This window comes from Catharus ustulatus, chromosome 3 (genome assembly GCF_009819885.2).
Source record: "Catharus ustulatus isolate bCatUst1 chromosome 3, bCatUst1.pri.v2, whole genome shotgun sequence".
NCBI classification, from domain to species: Eukaryota; Metazoa; Chordata; class Aves; order Passeriformes; family Turdidae; genus Catharus; species Catharus ustulatus.
The window spans coordinates 95796850-95817778 of NC_046223.1; the positions used below are offsets into that span (position 1 = coordinate 95796850).

The 20929-nt window shown below is 35.6% G+C and overlaps 1 protein-coding gene across 2 annotated transcripts in view; it reads left to right on the forward strand.

Annotated features, from left to right (window-relative positions):
• The window catches only part of CSMD1 (CUB and Sushi multiple domains 1), a 1108435-nt gene that overhangs the window by 207944 nt on the left and 879562 nt on the right, over nt 1–20929 (forward strand). For both annotated transcript variants that reach the window (XM_033053649.1, XM_033053650.1), the window contains exon 2: nt 12954–13170. In XM_033053649.1, coding sequence (XP_032909540.1) covers nt 12954–13170 — 217 coding nt within the window. The remainder of the gene's footprint in view (nt 1–12953; nt 13171–20929) is intronic.

Here is a 20929-nt window from a genome sequence, read left to right on the forward strand (position 1 = left end):
ATAAATGTAAATATAGGAAAATACCTGTTATAACAAATGACAAGAATCACAGTATTTTCTTAACTTGGTAATAATTTTATTTATAATAGGTGTGGTATTTCATTACCAGATTTTGTTTATAAAATATACGTGCTGCGAATCCTAAATTTGTTTTCAAAATACACTAATACTTCAGATTTTTTCTGTGAATTTGTAAGAATATTGTTTTTAGGGAATGGATGACTGCAGCTCATGACCATACCTTGACTTACATAGCCTCAGGTATAGGTTGCAATGACAGAAAGAAGATTTTATGATTAGAGCTTAAGCAAATAAGCAATTTAAATAGTCAATATATAGCTGAAGCATCACACAACATTTTGCTATCTGTCCTACAAGTCATTGTGGACAATTTAATTTTAGTTTCTACCACAGAAGCCATATGTTCAGTGTTTTTCACATACATATGATCATGTTCCTCCCTGAATAAGAAAAGCTGCAGACAGAAGGGTAAACTGACACTTAGGTGTGCTAAGGGCATGACAAAAGTGGGCACTTTCAGAATTTCAAGAGTGAATCATACAGCTGTAGTTTGATAATTATTATATATAACTTAAATAGTTTAATGACTAGAAACACTATTATAACAGTGCTCACTGAATTAATAATGTATAGTTACTTGTATAAAAATTGTGGAGTTGATAAGGTTTTATATCCTTAGGGACAGGAATCTTCTAAATAATTAGACATTTTTTTTTATGGTATCTGCTAATTGACTATTCACCTCCGTTAACATAAACATGTTTTCAAATCACTGCTGTTTTCTCTGTCTTTTTATGTTTTGTAACAGAAATGTGCCTGTCAGGTGAGATGTGAGACAGCATGACAATGCAGTCTGATGTAACATAAGTGAAAGCCAATACTTTAGATTCTTATCCTGCTCTTGTCAAGGGTCAGGTGCAGTCTCCCAAAGGCGGGTGCACTTCTGTTGAGCCATTCCAATGGCTTTCCATTTGGAATTTTTTTCTCCTGGAAGATATATAAATTTTTAGAGTTTGTATTTACAAAGTAGATTCTTCTCTCACTGAGATCTGTGGATTCCTTGGCATTGACTTCAGTGGGTATATGATCATCCCCCTGGACACTTCCATAGTCAGATAAACTGTGCTATTGTTCAGAAAGACTAGTATCTCAGGACCAATGCCTTTCACTCCTCATCACCCCCATACCTCAACTGTTTTTTTCTAAAGTCAGGTAACTTGATTATCACAAACATCAAAGCCAATAATTTTAGACGTAGAGAAATGACACACAATGTTGTATTTTGTCTAGAAAAAAAATGTTTGCATTAGAATATGTGTGGAACCATAAGGGTATCTCCTGTGAGTGGTAAATTAAAAATATGCTAGAGAATCTCCATATCATTTTGTGAAAGCAGTGACTGTGGACATTAGAATAGCTCACAGCTCTGAGAGCAATTCTACACCACATACACAGCCCTACATGACATGGCAGATCAGCCTACATTTCACCCACCCTGGCACAACCAGCTTTAGCAGTGCCAACGTGAATATCATCTACTTGCTGTGCTCCTTCTGGCTCTGCATTTCCTGTCAGTCACACGGGTTCCTGAGGATGAGTCAGTGATGCAGACGGCTTTTTTCTTTTTTACATTATTTCACATAAAATGAGCATAATAAAGTTTTGCTTGTAATATTCTTGCAAGGGGTAGATCTGTGTATTTCAATTATGCCTTAATCAAGGATTAAAAATCCCTTTGAGAAATCGAGTTCAGGACTAGTCCCTGAAATATTGCTTGTGTGTTGTGATATAGACACAGTATGTGGGGGCACAGGCTACATGAAAAGCCTGAAATAAGTTCAGTTTCTTCAATTTCATATGATTTACCTCCCATAAATAATTGAATCTTTGGGTGATTTTTTCAATTTGGTATTTAAAAATAGCATCCACTCTAATTCCATAAGAAACTTTTGTGTGATATATGGTTGGAATGTCACACTGTTAGATGAAGTAATTTAATTATGTAATATGATAAACATGCTCTTGCATCTTTATAGTTTCAGTTTGTACTATCATCTAAGTCTCTTAATTTATTTGAATGCTGTTTTTATTTCTGTAGCATATCTGAATAATTTGCATGGGCTGAAGGTGTTTAATTAGTAAATAGACATACTCTATACTATTTATAAAATGTTATTCTAATCAGCTGTATCTCAAAACTAGTGCTGATTGCATTTTCCTCACAGTTCACAATATTACTTGGTATTATTTACAAATACAAATAATTGCTCGACACTTGCACAGTGGAAAACTTAACACTGAAACATTCTATTTCATATAGGAGAAGTAAAACTAGATCATGCGATGAAACAGAAAAATATCTTATTCCTTATTCATTTAGCTCTGGTATGAGCTGGGGGTACCAAATCAGACTAGCCGCATTTTGGTGCCATTTTGAATTCATGTAGATAAGGCCAAAGGATTTGGAGCAATGTTGAATCAGACCCACAGTTACTCATGCAGTTGAGAGTGTTATTGATGCTGCAAGATGGTGGTTAACTACTCCAATCTGAATATAGCTGTGCATAAATCTTAGCTACTGATATAATGACTCAGGCACAGCAGCTGCATCACACTTCATGCCATCCTATTGCCCCATTAAAATAAGAAATTACTTTAATACTGTGTAAACATATCAATAAGATACAAAACATAAGGTACTAAATTTCCTGTGATTAAGATTATTAGAACACATCATTTCAGTTCCATTCATGAGTATCTCACACAGCTGTACTTTGATTTTATAATTTTGAGGGACTGTGTGTCTGTTGCATCATTCCATCTTTGGTGATGTTAATGAAAGTCATAGATTGTATATGTTTTGTGTGTGTAAATTTCTGATTTATACCTGCATGTGTTGCCCCTTTATATATGTTTTGATTATTTTTAACTTTGCTAATGCTGCAATACTGTGTTCTCTTACAATGTTAATTTTCATACTTCTTTCTTATATATACACTGCACAGTGCAAATATTCTGCTTTATATAAAATTCACATCTAAATCAGAAGCACAATTATGTGCATAGAAATAATGCACCTGTCAAGGAGAACGTTTCATGATTTCTTGCAATAGATCCATAAAACATAATTTTTAATGTTATGGATAAAATTCTTCCTACAAAATGTGCTTTTATTAACAAAGTGATGGCTTTAACATTAAACCCTAATGTAATGTCATCCGATCTTTCTAAATTAAATTCTAAAAATAAGTCTTCTGTCTTAGACTTCTCTAATGACTTCTGAAAAATTTATTATCACTCATTCTTTTTCCTCATTATGACTTATCCATTTAATTTGGAAGATAGTATTTGTCCTTCTCAGTTCATATCAGTTGACTCCACTCTGTTTTAAATACAAAGAAAGGATGAATTCAAGTAACAGAGATGAACAAATTTGAAACCTGTTCTGGACTGGTTGTGTAGACAATGGAAAAAATGCTAGAAAAGCCTGCTGGATAACAGAAGTGATGTCCAAAATAATAACTTTAAGGGAAGACAAAATAGTTAATGTATATGATGTTTATGGAGCAGTTACAATGAGGCAAATGAATTTTTCCTGGTCTTCAGAACTGGGTCTTTTGACAATGAATTCTTTAGTAGTAGTTTGAAATCAAACTGTTTGAGCTATGGTACACTTTTCAGCCTCATGGTGTAGGCATCCTGTGGCAAAGATTATAATAAGAAAAGCCGCTGTAAGATCCTGACATGTGAGCAAGGCTGTTAGTGAAGTGGTCTGGAAGAGTGGCATCAATATAAAATGAAAGTCAAAGTGACAATGCTGAAATGATCAGATTTGGTACAGACAATTATTCTGTATGTTCTAGGAGTCTGGCAGAAAAGAAGTAAATAAATCCTCAGAGTAGGTTGCCTACAGTTGTGTTGCTCCTGTTCCTGTGAAGCTCGGAAGAGAGTTTCTTTTATTGTTTGAGTATTTCACAAACAATGAAATCAGTACTTTCCTTTTATCTACCCAAGCTGTAAAAGGCTCTCTAATTCTACAAGCTGTTGCTAAGTAACTGTAACAGTAATAGTTATGTTTACCTAAAGCCTCAATTTATTTTACTTTATCTTAGAAAAGTAGAAAAATAGAATCCAACCTGTCCTCAGGGATCTCCATTTGCAGAATGAGTTTGCATCTATGAGGAATAGTCTTTTTTTTCAAGGATACTAAATCTACCTTTAGCTCAGAATTTCAAAATATAAGATCTTACTCTCTGTAAAATAACTTTTTCAACACCACCTTCTACATATTTCAAATCTAGTATAGGAGTTGCATTTCTTTCTTTTTGGTGCATTTTCTTTCCTTCATTTTGATGAATCTTAAGAACAGTTGGAGTAAATTCAAGGGAAGAAAGAAGAATATGCCAAGATCTTTGCTTTACTAGGATAAAATATATTTTTGTAAGGAAAAGGGAAAAACCAGCTTCATATAATCTAGCTGTTTTTAGTTAAGAACTTACTGTTGTGTCAGAAGAAAGCACTGTCCAGCTGTAGCGTTGAAAGAGCGATTATGGTCTTAGTTTTTTGCCTCTACTAACCATAGTCACCCAGCCCAGGGTCTTGTTCTTGAAGAAGCCTTCCTGTGTTCCTCTCCTTGTCCCCCACTCACCACCACATCTGTCCAGACATTCACCAGCACCCACACACTCACACACCTGCATGAGCTCCTGGTGCTTCACTGCAGCCAGACAAGCTCTGGCTGGTCCCACCTGGGGCTGGCATGGGGTATCACTCACTGAGATCTCCTCACTCATTAATTATTTAATTAATAACCCATCTGGCCCCTAGACATTCTTTATTTCAGATCAAATTATTTTGGGAAAAAAAAAATAAAACCTCACTAATTCTCTTGAACTATTTTTGCCTGAGTCTTGCAAAAACATAATGTGTAAATTCACACTACTCTCCTTTCATATTGCACTAGAACTGTCTCGATTATGTTTAAATATGTGAATTACTTAAGCCTTATGGAGCCAGTTCCCCCTGAGGCTGGAAAGTGATGGTGGGTACAGCAAGTGGACTCTGGTGGGGCAGGTGCTCTCTGTGAGATCTGTGCTGGGGTATGCTCCAGCTATGCCAGTAAAGATGTGGTGGCTTGCTTGTGGATAAATCTTCACTAAAGCCTAAATTAAAAGGGTATCAGTACTTGATTAATTCCCTGGGAAGTATTTTGTAATGGTGTTGTGAGATTTTTTTATGGATTTTTAAAGGACACTTGAGGAAGCTACATGCTATTTAAAACAGTCCTCAAAGAATAGTGCCTTTGCTTCTCTGGCCATTTGACATTTCCGTTCTTGATTGAAGTTATTTAGGAAATGGCAGTTTTAGTGAGTAGTAGGACAGCCAGAAGATGGCTTGAGGTTATACTAATGAGGAAGAAGTGATGAAGGCCCAGTGCAGAGCACAGCAACTGATGGCACGGCTGCAGGTCCTGCAGGTCAGAGTGGGGGTAGGAAATGCTGGAGATTACACAGATCTCAGGAGAGGAGGAAATACAGAGAGAATATGAAAACACAAGAGAAAGGAAAGAGGGATGGTTGAAACAAAGTGTGTGAACCACCGGTTCATGTCTTACAGCTTACCCTGTCTCATCTGATAGTAACAACAATTTAAATCTGTGGTTATCTGTTGTAGTTCAACTGGAAGTCTTTTTAACACATCTACTATTGGGAACATTTTTTAAAATCACTTTTGTTAAAAGTCATATTTGCAAAACTGTTGCTTTCATGCATTTTGCTGCTCAAAGTCATTAAAGTTGTGGCTGACACTGCTGTAACAAAGTTCTGCAACTGTGCACATGTTTGAGTTAAAGGAGTCAAAATTGCAAGCATTAAGTGCTCTGGGGCCATGAGAGATGTTTGTCTGAATTTGCTGTGCAGGAGAGAGGATTTAAAATGTTTGAAGGCACTAGACATCAACTCCAATAATTAAGGCCTCACAAAAGAGAATAGGAGAGAAATGATGGGACTTATCCTGCTATATACCCAAAGCAAGTGGTAAGTGCTGCTTTGTGCCAGAAGGAGAAAATCTCAAGGTAGGGTGAGTGTAAGCATGTGTATGAGTGCAAACCAGTAAGATTTAGGGGCTGCAGGACCCTTTCTGAAGGTTTTTCTGGAAATAAAATATTAGTGTCCAAGAGCATTGCAGGCCAGCTCTGTAAAACCAAAAAAAATTGCTCTTATTTTGAAAACGGGAGGAGCAAGTACCCTGGAAGAGATTCTTGCTGGGCAAATAGACACTAACAGTATAAAGACAAAATTAAGGACAACAGCAAAAAATACATAGGCTTTGTAAATCCCATGCCTGAACTGTTCTCTGTGGAAAATTCCTCAATGCCTCTGTTTAAAGTTGAAAATTTGATAGAACGGGTTATGGAACAAACAGGCAAACAGTAATGTCACAAGCACCATGTGTTATCCAGAGTTTAAAAGACAATCTATGAAAAAAATTGCTGCACAGCAAAAGTAATTCCAGCTTCAGTTCACCTTAGATGTCCATATTTAAAAGGGACCAGGGGGTGTTAAGGTATAAAAGCTGGACCACCTGATATTTGTGTTAGGAAACTCTATTCAGGAAAAAATCAATTGAAACATGATTAAATATGACATATGGAAGAAAAAGTTTAAAATTATATGCTTTTCAAACCTATTCTGTGAATGAGTCAGCCTGAATGTGGATAAAGGTCATCAGAATTCCAGAAGACATTGAATGAGGGTCCCCAGTAACAGCTGTAAAGAAAATAAGTCGAGTAGGGCATAAGAAAGTTGTACATTGCTAAAAGGCTGGATAAAAGTTGTGCCTTAGGAGAAAATAGATTTTTTTTAGGAAGGAGTCACCATGGCATCCCAAAGAAATCTGTGCTGGCATGTGTGTTCAGTGCTCTCATAAGTGATCTGCAAAAGAGGGTAAGAAATGAAGTGACTCTGATGATAGGAAGTGATGAGCAAATGAAAATGAGGAGCAATTGTGATAAATTACAAAAATAGCCTTATGTGACCAAGTAAGGGGGTGTTGGAGTAGTTGATAAAATTCTGAGTAGACAAATGCAATGTGATGTGATGTACAAAGTAATAAACTATAGGAAATGTAATAAATCACATTTTTCTATGTAAAATGACAGACTCTAGCTTCACTGTAATTCCAGAGAAACAAAATCTTAGTTATAATCCACAGTCATATAAAATGTCAAGCTACCACTTCCTTAGAAAAGAAAATATGATAATAGTGGGAGAAGAAGGAAAGGGATTAAAATTATCACTGTGTAATGTACACACATTTTGAACATTACAAGAAGTTTTGGTATCCCTATCTCATGCAGAGTATAACACAGCACCAAAATGGTCATGGAAAGGTGATAAAATTGCTTAGGTGCAAAGAACAGCTATATGAAATGGAACTTTTGAACTTGAAAATAAAAGAAGCTGGAACATGACAAAGGTCTGTGAGATCCTAAGTGGAATAGAAAGCATAGGTAAAGATCATCAGTATATTCTCTTTTCATGTATAAACTTACTGGGGTGTCAAATGAACCTAACATGGTAAATGCTGAACAAACACAAAAACGGGTTTTTTATGATTTAGGATTCCCTCTACAATACCTGAAAGACCCTAGATGTTAGTATAGACTCAGAGGATGACTCAGAGATGAGTTCATGGGAAAGAAATCTATCAAGGACTATCAAACAGAAAGACAAGGGTACTGTAATGTCTTCTTTTAACAAATTCATGAGATGCTGTTCATGAATGGGAGGGGTTTTTTTTGGTCAAAGTCCTCCCTCCTTTGACTTGCTGTTGGAGAAAAGGTACAGAGCAGAATGAGCCTTTGATCTGGCTGAGCACACCTGTTCTTATTTATTAAATGTACTAATACAACAAATTCATATTAGAAATTATTTCAAGAAATGAGGAAGATCTGATCTTGCTAGGCGTATTTTCTCAGCCTCTGTAGCTGCAGAATGGAAGATGCTACTTGCAGTCGTTAGAATAAATGTGACTTCATTTTCATTATCACAATTGATCAAAATATCTTTAGCATCACTGATTTTACTAGAGTTATTTTTGATGCAATCATTAGTTTTCTTGTTCAAAATACATGTATCCTGCAAAAAATCCTAACTATTATTATATAAATATGCATATGTATATATATATATTAGTCTTCCACAGACTACCTTATGAATTACAAGAAGACAAGTGCTCCTTTTTGCATGTTTTTTGTAGAAGCACTTGAAACTTGAAACAAACAAACAAAAAGAACTCAATGAATATGGTAAACAGGGTGGGAAGTGTAGGAGGAATATGTGATAAATAAGCCTAAAGGCCCAGGAAAATAAAAGTCTGATTGTTTTAGGAAGTGTTTTATAAGTTTCATTTGGTGAAATTTCTCAGAATCTTACAGGAAAGCAATATTAAAGTTATACTGATTCCTAGTTATTCTATCACCCATTTGACACCAGTATTTAGGGCAAAAGGCAATGTTTTGTTTTCTTCATTGGCTCTCACTTAGGGATCACAACTGAGAAATATTGAGCCTGAAATGGTACAATAGGACTGGTACAGGATATGCAAGGTAACTTTGAAAAATATAACAACTCCATAGCCACTTTAAATATTTTTCAACTACAACCCAAGAGTATCAATTTTCTTAAAATATGTTTTTTATATTATAAGGTAAAAATAGCTGTCCAGAAATGACTTCTTACAGACAACAAATGACAGAAAAATAATAACAGCTGCATAGTTTATACTCATATAAACAGTTATTTGGTATCATACAAATCATGGCAGTCTAATACGCCTTTAGTATTAAAATATTTCAGGATACTCATATTGTACTGAAAGAGTGACTGCAAATCTTGTGAAAAATGGCAGTATTTATTTTGTTACTTGATACAAAGGCCAAAGCTAAAGAGAAATGTAGGAGTAGACCTTTTTGGGGTGTATTCATTGATATTCAGTCTACATTCAGCCCAGCATAACTACTTAATCTCTACTGATTTTTTTTTTTACATTTTCCTGTTGATATGTTTATTTTCTTTAATGGCTCGTTCTTCTCTTAAAATACACATAAGAAACTAAATATTCTTAGTTAGTCTCATCAGTGTAATCTTACTGGTTTGTGGTGTCTCTACAATCAGAAACTGCATAATTTCTTGTGGAATATTGTATGCTCAACTCCTATCTAATTTGCTGCTACCTGTCACCCTAAGTCTCTGTTCGGGTTCTCCAAGTATATCCTCCAACTGAATCTCACTTAAGTAGTTTGATGCTGAATTCACTCCTTTGAAGGGGTGTAACATTTGACTGTTTGGAAGGTTTTAAACTTACATATATTGACAAAATAGGCATAATATCGATAGCAGCTGGCATTTTTTTCCTACATTCTAATCTGTTAACTAATCTGGTTATCTAATCTGTTAATGCTTGTGTCTTAACTAGGAAGGGACAGACTTGAAGATGTGTTTTCTGGGTCTGTATAGCTCTTAAAGCATCTTTGAGTATTGCTTACTTCAGAAGTAAAATCTTCCTTGAAATTGAGTGTGTGCAGCAATGAGTTTTCTGGGAGTTAACTGTGTATTAAATTTCTTCTAGTATTTTTACTGCTTTTTTACTGAACACTAAGTAAATAAGTATATATTTGTATATGCATATAAAATTAGGAACAAACTTAAATAGCATTTCACAGTAATCGTTCTTCTTTATGATCCTCCTTTGCCTCATGTTTTCTTGGATACAAAAGGAATAGGCAATATGTGTATGAATAGCTTCAGAATCTGTGTATGAATGGTTTTAGAACTTGAGGAATATATATACAGGAGAGTGAAAGCAAAGTAGAGAAAAAAAGGACTCTGGGTTGTAAGAAATGGTTAAATTATAGTGCTAAAACATTTTCTGCCTTATTCCTCATTAGAGTCTGTTTATTTTCCAAAATAATAATGCACAATAATCATGTATCTACAGATAGGAATACAAAACACCTTTTGGAATAAAACTGGGAGCAATCATTGGCAGTTAAAACAACTTCTGCAAGTAGGTAACAAGTGTCTGTGTAGGGAAACTGCCAAATTATGGACATGTGGGGCTCAGAGGGTTCACTTACCCAGCAATATGGAGTTTAAAAATAAAAGTTAGTAAAGTTTATATTATAAACGTTATAACCATATAACTATAAAGTTAATAAAGCTTAAAAATAAAGGCTAATAAAGTTTTACTTTAAGCAGCTCTAGGGTTCCCAAAGAGATTGGGGACATAATTTGTTTGTCTCCATGGATGTCAGAAATGTAGTTAAAAGACTGCATTTACCTATGCAGTTATGTATGGTGTACTATATTCTTCATACTCTGGAATTACAAATTTCTGCTACTAAGATTTTAGATGAATTGCAAAGATTCACTCCTTTTTCAATGCAAACTTTTCTCACGTGAGTGGTAGGAAGGCTTCTGTCCAGCACGGCTTGCAAGAGGTACTTGAATTACCGAAAATTATATTGGAGACATGAAGTAGCTAGTCAGAGTAACAGGGTGGTGGGCTGTCACTATAATTTTCCTTTTCTGTTTTCAGAACATCAGTTCTGTAGTAAATAAATTATTTAAAATTGTTTGTGGCATTTATATGACATTTCCCCTGTGGTTGTAGGAAGAAGGATACAATGCATCTGCAAGTGTCTGCGAGAATGCTGATAATTTTTAGTGAAGAGCATATAACTGAAACATTCATGCTAAGTTCGTGGTGTAATAGGTTCCCTCTTTGTAAATGTTGGACAATAAAGATGTCTTATTAAAGTGAATCAAATGATAGATGCACCAGAAAAGGTTTTTATTTTAAAAGTTTGCTGAATCCCTATAACCTTTCTATCTATTAATTAGAGTTGTATTTGAAATTTAGTAAAAAAAATAAATAAAATTACAGTAATTTCACGAATACAAGCTGCACGGAGTATAAGCCGCATTTCCGGTGTGTCAGCAAAGTTCATGTCTTTGTCAATAAAAAAGCCTCACCCAAATATTAGCCACACTTTCATTCACGGCGAACTTTCACAAAGTCATCATTTAGTAACACAATCGCGGATTGCCGGGACTTACTGGCTTACTGCTGACCTTGGAAACATTATTTCCAAGTGAAAAAAGACACGGACAATAGCTGCGGCAGCGTTCCCTGCAAGTTTTATTTACAAACTGAAAAAGACACGAACAATAGTGTGGTCATTTTGCGAGCATTCCCAACGAATTTGCGTTGCCTTTCAACAGCAGCTCATCTGCACAGGCGAGCGGCCGAGCTCTGAGCAGAGCCGCATCTCCCCCCGCTCATCTGCGCGAGCCCAGCGCCCCCCCCATCCCGCTCCCCATGAGCCCAGCCAGCCGCGCAGCCGCACAAGACTGAAAACACTTTAAAAAGTACAGAGAAATATCACACACTTTTATCAAACTGCCGAGGTAACTTGCCAAGGTAACTCATCCCGATAACAACACCCTGCCTCTCAGTGACACCACCATCCACAGGCAGGCAATAAACTGTTCTCTGATTGGTTCATTGTTGAAACAATGGGAAACCATGGGTTTCAAACCATGTTTGCTCGGGACAGGACCAAGCAAAAAAAAAAAATATTTTGCATGGTACCAGGTAAGGGCAGATACCACATTTTTGTTAATATATTAGCCGCCCCGGAGTACTAGCTGCACTTCTGGGTTGCCACCAAAATTTTGGTCAAAATGGTGCGGCTTGTATTCGTGAAATTACTGTAACTTCTAAGTCCTTTAGTTTTAGGAGCAAATCCCTTATATTAAATCCATCTTATTAAGATTTAGAAACCTCCCACAAGAATTTGACAGCACTTCTCTAAAAGATTCAGTCTGAGAGACCCACTGCTGGGAAGTTAAAAACAAAATTGCAGTCAGAAATACTCTTCTGGTTTAGGTATACAATAAAATGTGGGATTATACTTGTTCTGAAGTGTTTAAAATGTGTAGAGTGATGCAAACATTACAGTCCAAAGAATGTCTTCATATTTTTCTCTGTTCAAATATTTCACTAACGCTTCTCTCAAACTCAGTTAGTACAACTGTTGTGTGGGGGGTTAAGAAAATCAAGTAGAAACTAGCAACAGTGTGCACTGTAAGTCAAGGTTTCTTCCTGCTGACTTCCTGTTAATGAGCTATCGTGCCCTCACTATGTCTGTAGGATGTACAAACAAGATACAAAAGCCTGCTGAATAAACTCTTACTGTTATATTTTGGGGGAAAAAAAACCCAAAAAACCAAGAACAAAAAACCAGCAACAACAAAAAGAAACAACCCAAGGCAACCAAAAAAACCCAAACCAGAAATCCAAACCAAAACCAACCAACCAAACCACCAAAAAGACCAAACAAACAAGAAAACCCACTTTTGTTGTCACAAAACACATGGAACTAGAAATATTATAGCACAGAAATCTTGATTAATTGCAGAACAAAGCATATTAAATGTGTCTATATTTTGCTCTTCATTTTAAAGTAGGTTTCAGAACACCAGAAATTCTCAAACTAGAAACTTTTAAAATGGCATTTGCCAAAAAGTTTTGAACACTCTCTTGCTATTAGAACTGTCAGTCTGTTGAATTTATGGCATTTAGGCTAATGCTGAAATTTCACATTTGAATGAATAAGTCATACATTGTTAATACTACAGAACTTTACATAATGATTCACTATGTAAAAAGATGTTAAGTGTCTCAAAAAATACAGCCATGATGTTTTTAATCTGAAGGGAAGAATGGTATCAATGCAATTTTATGGGCTGTTTGTAATCTAGAAAAAATATTTTAAAATTAAGTTTACATATAGGCACTTATTTAAGAATATATACTGAGTGAGGGAAAAGAAAACCAACTGCAAATTTTCCTTTCTTCTTTTTCAGGTCAGAACTGTGGAGGTTTAGTACAAGGACCAAATGGTACTATAGAAAGCCCTGGATTTCCTCATGGTTATCCAAATTATGCCAACTGCACGTGGATCATTATCACAGGAGAGCGTAACAGGATACAATTGTCATTTCATACTTTTGCCCTTGAGGAAGATTTTGATATTTTATCAATTTATGATGGACAACCACAGCAAGGCAATTTAAAAGTGAGGTAAGGCAACTTTTTTGCTCTCCCAATTTCTTTGTCTCTTTACCTTTCTTTCTCTCTCATGAGTATATGTTCTGATGATATGTTAGAAGATATATTGTGTTTTCTTGGTTCATCCCCAGCCAAGGAGGCAGTAGTGCTCCAAGATCTCTCAAAGGAAGAAGTTAATCCAAATTTCAGATTTTTTTGGCCCTAGCTTGTGTATCAGTAAGATCAGTTGTACTTAAAATTTATACAGTGCAAGTTCAGTTTTCGTGCAGGCCCTGAGCACAGAAGAATTCCTCATTTCATTATATTATTTTCATTTTTCTGCTGATGGAATCCAGGTTTTGCCAAGAGTCCCTTTCTTGAAGGCAGCAGTCACCAGTTTTTTAAAGAACTCTTCCTGAGATGAGTTCAGCTGTAAATTTTTTGACATTGCTAAAATTGAAATTCTTCTCCATTAAGCAGTTAGGGATCTTTAAAGGTCAGAAGCTAGTGTGTCTTATCTGTCCAAATACCACTGAGGTCATAAAGAGGCTTTATGGAAGCTTTTTGATCTTGAAGCTTTTCACAACTTCAGCTTTCGAAGCATTAATTTCATTGGCATCTTGTTGTAAGTTCCTCAGTCATTTACTGGATCTGGACTGCAGAGCTGGAAAGCAAACAGTGCTTTCAGTGCTGCACTGTCATTTTCTGTTCAGGCATGAGATTTATTGAGTACTGTAAAACACTGCTGTCAGTTCTGTTGTCTGATTACCCTTTTATATGCGGCTGATTTATACTATAGTGCTAAAACAAATGTGGGAGCATCACCAATTTGTTCCGCATTTTCGTGGATATCATCACTGGATATTTTTGACAAGAACAATGTTCTGATTGATTGTTTACACAGTTCAAAAAGTTCTGAGATTTTTCTGTAGTACACAGCTACCAATGAATTAGATACACAGTGTGTGGGCTTCATTTACTGTACTTACCTTTAGTACTTGTATCACCAGTATAAAGGATAAATATTTCTTTTTTACTCAAATGCTTTTATTAGCATTATCTAATATGCCTGTTTGTTTTGTACTAATCTCAGTAGAATATTGTTTATAGGAAAAGCACCAATTAAGCAGATATTTTATTTCTCATTGCTTGTATTTGCCAATCAGTTTACCTTCACAAATGGAATTATGAAGAAAAAAACATTCGTTCACTTTGCAGCATGCAGAGGTTAGCATAGAAGAATTTGAATGATAGGTTTCTATTGACTTCTCATATCCCATGTCATATCCTTTGTTGTACAAAGAACATTCACAAGTGTACCCCTCTGCAGTTACGCATTTCAAGACAATTCCTTCAGCAAATATTGGAAACTTACAGTCTTGGTCTTTCAGCTGAAGCATGCAGATGCACGAGAACATCTTGGAAGTTCTGCTTCAGGACATGCACCTCTTTGTCACCATAGTTAAAATATTCCACTACGTTTTGGGTAATTGTGTTTCTTTAGCCATTGTGCAAAATCTGGAGCTTTTCCTTAAAAATAGCTGTGGATCTATATCACCAACACATATTGTAACAATTAAGTAAACTCACTCCATATTTTTATAGTAATTTTTTCAGCTGCTATAGTGAAATTGAGTAAAAAGTACATTCAACTAGTTTATTGTGCTGCCTGAAGGACTTTTCATAAAGTATATAAGTAACTGTGCATCAGGATACTTCTACTGCTTATTGATTGTAAAATCCAGAAAATTAGAAACATATATAAAACATGTTGAAATTATTAGGCAAAGGAATACATTGGCTTGGGCTGTAAGTGTGGAGAAAGAAAAGCAGAATGGGGAGTGATTACAGGTGTATGAACTTTTGTTAGTGCATTATTAAAGCATATGCTGGTTTAAGGGATAAATTACACCTGGTAGAAATCATAGGCTTTTGTTACCTATGAAGATGTTGATAATTAAGATACTAGTGGCAAGAATAGAGTAAGGTACTAAATAGGTACTATAGATAAGTTACTAAAAAGTGCTATTTTACATCTTCCTATTCTTCTAGAAAAAATCTAACTTGCATTCTGGAATTTTGTGTAATTCTGAGATGTGACCAAAAATTTTCCTTAAAAGATTGCTACAATGATTTTTTTTTTCATCATTGTAAAGATCATAGAACAAAACCCAAGATATATAATAAATATAATATAATATAATATAATATAATATAATATAATATAATATAATATAATATAATATAATATAATATAATATAATATAATATAATATAATATAATATAATATAATATAATATAATATAATATATACAATATAATATAATATAATATAATAGTATAGTATAGTATAGTATAGTATAGTATAGTATAGTATAGCATAGTATATATTATAGTATATTCTATTATATAATAGTATATTATAATGTATATTTATAACTATATGTAGATATTTCATGCTGGAGTGCAGAACAGGCTGGAATCTATCTATCTAGGGAATAGGTCTGTGCAAAGGGGCCTGGGAGTCCTGGTGGGCAGCAAACTCAATGTGAGCGAGCAGCGTGCTGCTCCTGCAAAGACAGCCAGCAGGGTGCTGGGCTCATCAGCAATGGCATCACCAGCAGAGATTAACAAATCATTGTCCCATTCTGCTCAGGCCTTGTCAGGCCACACCCAGAATCGTGTGCTCAGTTTTGCTCCCACTATACAAAAAGATATGGACAGGCTGGAGAAGGTCCAGAGAAGGGCCACAAAGATGATCCATGACTGGGAAGTTCCCATGTGTGGAAAGAGTGAGAGAACTGGGCTTGCTCAGCCTAGGGAAGGGGAGATGTGGTCACCATGCTCCAGTACTGAAAGGGTGGCTACAAAGAAGATGGAGGCTCTCTTTTTTACAGGGAGTCACATGGAAAAAATTAGGAGTGTAGGGGTGAGTCACTTTTGGGTAGATTCCAAATGGACACACAAAGAAGTTTATTCACAAAGAGAAGCATCAGCCATTGGCATGATTTCCCCAGGGATGTGGTGGATTCCCCGGATTTGGAGGCTTTTAAGATTTTAAGATGGAGACAATACTGGGCCATTTTAGTTAGACTGTGCTTTTGCCAAGAAAGTTTGGACCAGGCAGTTCCTGAGGGTCCTTCCCACCTGGAATTCTATGACTATGATTCTGTGGTATATAAAAGAGGAAGATTTAAGTCAAATGCCACCTGTTATGATAACGCCTTTTTGCATGATGTAGTCTTAATTCTGCCGAAAAACATGAAGTTAGATAATTTAATTCACCACATATTAAAATCAAAACAAATATTTCAGTTCTATATTATTGAAAGAAACTTACATTAAAGTAAAAATATTGCTTTATCAGTTGATGAAGAAAGATTTCAAAATATAAACACATTTTAATTTAACTGAGAAAAATATCTAAATTGTATTTTTGATTTACATTTTATATTCTAAGGAAATTTTCATTTTCTATATGCATTTAATTGTCAACATGTAGAACTCATACAAATGAAGCAGAGATGTAAGTGGGGTGCACTGAGACAACAGTTGTTATTCAGATGTATCCCTTGTGGATCATTTCCCTACGTAAGTGTTACGAATTCAGAAATTCAGTGTAATCCAGGAGCTAGCAAGTATTTATTTTGAGTTTTTTTGGTCTTCATCATATGTATCAGATAAAATAGTAAATAGCTATATTTTTAAGCAGAAAGGAGAAATGTATCAACGGGAAGTAGAGACTTAGGTCAGCCACGAAGAGGCTCAGTGTAAGGGCAGATTTGAGCTGACAATATTGACCTACTGACTACCCATAGATACATTATCTGCCACAGAAAAGTGAATTCAAAACAGACATCTTAAGAGTTCATAGATTTCAAAACTCTTCAGAGTTGGCTGTCATACCTATTGGGGCATAAGTTAAGACATTGAACTATGAATTTTATAAACATGGTAAACTGAGACTTTGTATGTCCAATTGCTTCCATCTCAGTCTATACCATGAGGGTACAATTTTTTTTTTTCCATGTCAAATACAGGTAAATGCTGTAATCTCCGTGTTACGATATCTGTCTGTAAAAGATACTCTTTTAGTATCTCACACTTTGTTTACCCAAGAGTTAGTTGCGGACCTGTGCGATAAAATCTGGAAAAACTTTTTCAGGTAATCTTTCAAACAATCCTAAAAAACTTTTTAAAATGGATTCCAAACAATTTGGGATTTTTCTTACACAGCAAGTCTGCTAATTAGATTATATACACTAATGGGAAGACACAAATATGCAGCTGTGAATATTTTACAGTGTTTATGCACATCTGTCATTTATTTTATATATACATTATATATATTCTTTGGAAAGTGATTTTAAAATGTCTACTTGCCTTCATGGATTCTCAGGCCTTCCAAGTGCTACATAGTTTACTGCAGCCTAGCTAATAATATAATAGATGTTGCTTGTTATTACTCCTATCAGTTGAAATAAACAGTTTTGTTTTAATGGAGCAGTAATGCATATGATGAAAGTTGCTAATGTAATGTAATAAAATACAGCTTACCAAAAATTTTCTGACAAGAATATATAAAATGTGTGCTTAATAGTAACATATTCCCTCTGCTTTTTTGAATCATGCAGCAATAATAGGAATTAAATATGAATTATTCATAGTATTCAGTTTTCCCTGTCTCCAGCAAGCAATAAACCATATATATATTCTGCACATCATAATCTAAGCATAGAGGTAAAACTTGAAGTCTGAGCTCTCGCTTGCTATTACACCTCTTTTACCTTAACAAACCATGATTTATCATATATAGAACATTTCAAACTTTTTTCTCTTTGTTTTTGTTCTGTTTCTTTGTTGTTTATTATTTGATTGTTTCTTCAGAAATCATTTCTGTCTCCCATCTCTCCAGGGTCAAGAACACAGTGAAGCAATGATGGGGTGATTGACTTTTCTACAGAACTGCTGACACTGCAGCAGCAAGAGCTTTGTGCAGTTTAAAGTTCTTATTTCTTTTTTCTTTCCCCATGAAAATGACATATGTAATTTTTTTTTTTTTACCTTTTTATTGCACTTTATTTCCTACAAAGTATGGAAGACTTTTCAGTGTGCGTGTGCTGGTGACTATGAAGAAAATATAGATTCCTATAGTAGCAGTTTTCCAGCTGAAGCTTACCTAGAATACAGCACAAAGTAACAAGCTAGTGTTCAAATTTTTAGAACAAGATTATTGAATAATTTCAGCAGAACATTCTGGTACTTCATATATCTGTAAGAAAAGGAAAGCTATTACTGTATATTACACAATTGTTGCTGAGTTCCTACCAGTAGACATGCCAATCAATGACTACTCTTCCCTTTTTTACGTTAATCATAGAATCACAGAATCAAATTCAGAATGGCTTGGGTTGGAAGAAACATTAAAGATCACCTAGTTCTCTGCGGTGGGCAGGGACATCTTCCATAAGACCAGGTTGTTCAAAGCCCCATCCAAACTGAACTTGAATACTACAAGGGCTAGTGCACGCACACAGCTTCCCTGGGCAACCTGTTCCAGTGCCTCAAAACCCTCTTGAGAAAAGAATTTAACATTGAATTTCCTATTATCTAATCTAGAGGTCCCCTCTTCCAGTTTAAAACCATTGAACCGTGTCCTGTCATTCTTTACTTTATCAAAAGTTCCTCCTTTTTATAAGCCCTTTTCTTCCTTCCCTTGAAAGTCTGCAAGGCCACATTGAGGTCTGCTCACTGCCTTCTCTTCTCCAGGCTGAACAACTCCAGCTCTCTCAGACTGACTTCATAGGAGAGGTGCTCCAACCTTCTGATTGTCTTTGTGCCTTCCTTTAAATCAGATTTTCCTTCGATTTTTCACCTACTAATGTAATAGGAAGAGGAAACTTTTGTAGTACAGGGCTAAAATGTGATTCATTATATATTACATAGCTGTTTAAGGAAAAAAAGCAAGCTGTGACCTGATCAGCAAAATGCTGATAAATAGTTTTCTGCCAATGTGAAAGGGGCAAGTAATAGAAGGAAAGATAATTTATGTGGGCAATACTGGCAGGTTCAAACTCATTTTTGAAGTGTTGTTGGGTAGTTGTTTTCTTTTCCCCCATATGTGGATAAAAGGTAAAATACCTGTTCCCAAAATTTTAGCTTCCCAATTCATAATCATAAGCTTTCTAGTTTTGTTGGCAAGCCTACATGCTAAAAAGATTTAACAAAAGTTGTAATAAATATAAAGTCAAATAAGGAGTCTTCTTACTAGCAAGCCAATTATTTACCAGTTATTATAGGACATATTAAGTACAGTAATTTCACGATTATAAGCCGCACCATTTTAACTAAAATTTTGGTCCAAACCCGGAGTGCAGCTTATAATCAGGTCCAGCTTACATATGGAAGAAGAACATATGTTTTAGTTTGGAGGACAGGTGTCTGCTGAGAAAGGCAGGAACTTCTCTTTGAAATGGAGAATGTAAACCCCCTCCCTCCAAATTAGTACAATTTTGAAATCAAGCAGCTCTCAGGCAAAGATACGGGAATTAGGAATAACAGTTCTTTTCTAGGGAAATTAAAATAGAAATACAGTACTACAAAGAAACAAACTCCAAACCCTGACAAAGTCAGAGTACAACCTGACACCCCGTCAGGCAGGGTGTTGGTAGCAGTCCCATTAAATGGTGGCTGCATCCTCCTGCAGTGACAGACGTGATTCAGTTGAAGCAGTGCTCCTGCAGAAGGTGCAGTTTCCTTCCAGAGGTCCAGTGGTGATGTGGAGAAATCCGGTTTTCCTCTGGAGTCCAGTGGAGAAAGGGGCTCCCTTAGTGTCCCCAAACTTCTGTTTTCATTTTGGTAAGAAATGTTGGGATCTTTCCCCTGGCTGGAGCAACTTCCAATGGGATGCAGTAATTTTATCAGTCACACAGTGGGACTCCATGGGCCATTAGCAGAAAATGACTCACTGAAGGAATGATGGATTGTGAAAAGATAAAGAACAATGCCCCGCCTGGTTTCAATGGATGGCCCATTAGCAGAATATCTCCCACAGAGATAAGGATCACTGCCCCCACCCTCAACAGATGGTGATAGAATAGATACCTTTTATCACACTCTCTATTGTAACCCAAGACACCCGCACGTGTGGCTTATAATCAGGTGCGGCTTACATATGGACAAAGAACGAAAAGTTGCTGACACCCGGAAGTGCGGCTTATACTCAGTGCGGCTTATAATCGTGAAATTACTGTACATGTTTTAGGTTGATACTTAGCAATAGCCAGCTAAAAAATATTTTTTCTCTCTCCAAGAGCATAGAACTCCCACCTAAAAAAATCAATATCACGTTTAAGGAACTATTATTTCCTGGGGGAAAAAATTTGGTATATTTAAGAAGGCAAATCAGTGTATCAATGTATACTTTAATATTCTTCACAGCTATTTAAATCTTTTTTTGATGTACTTGCTTAAGTCACCATAAGATGAATGCAAGTGAAAAAGTGAAAACGTAGCTATGCTCAATTTCTTTGTCCTCTTGGAGGTAGATCTCTTTTTTTCATCTGAAACTGGCCACAGTATAACTTCAAAAAACATACAGGTGTTGCTTTTTTGCCTCTTCCATACTTTTGAAACTGAACCTTTATAAGTATCAGCAGAGGTTTGGTGGATTTGTATGAAGTACTGTACTATCAAAAGTACTTCAAGTAAGGATTTAGAAGATGAGTGCTGGGATATGGTTCCAAAACAGACAACTTTCAAACCAAACAGGTGAGAACACTAACTCAGTTA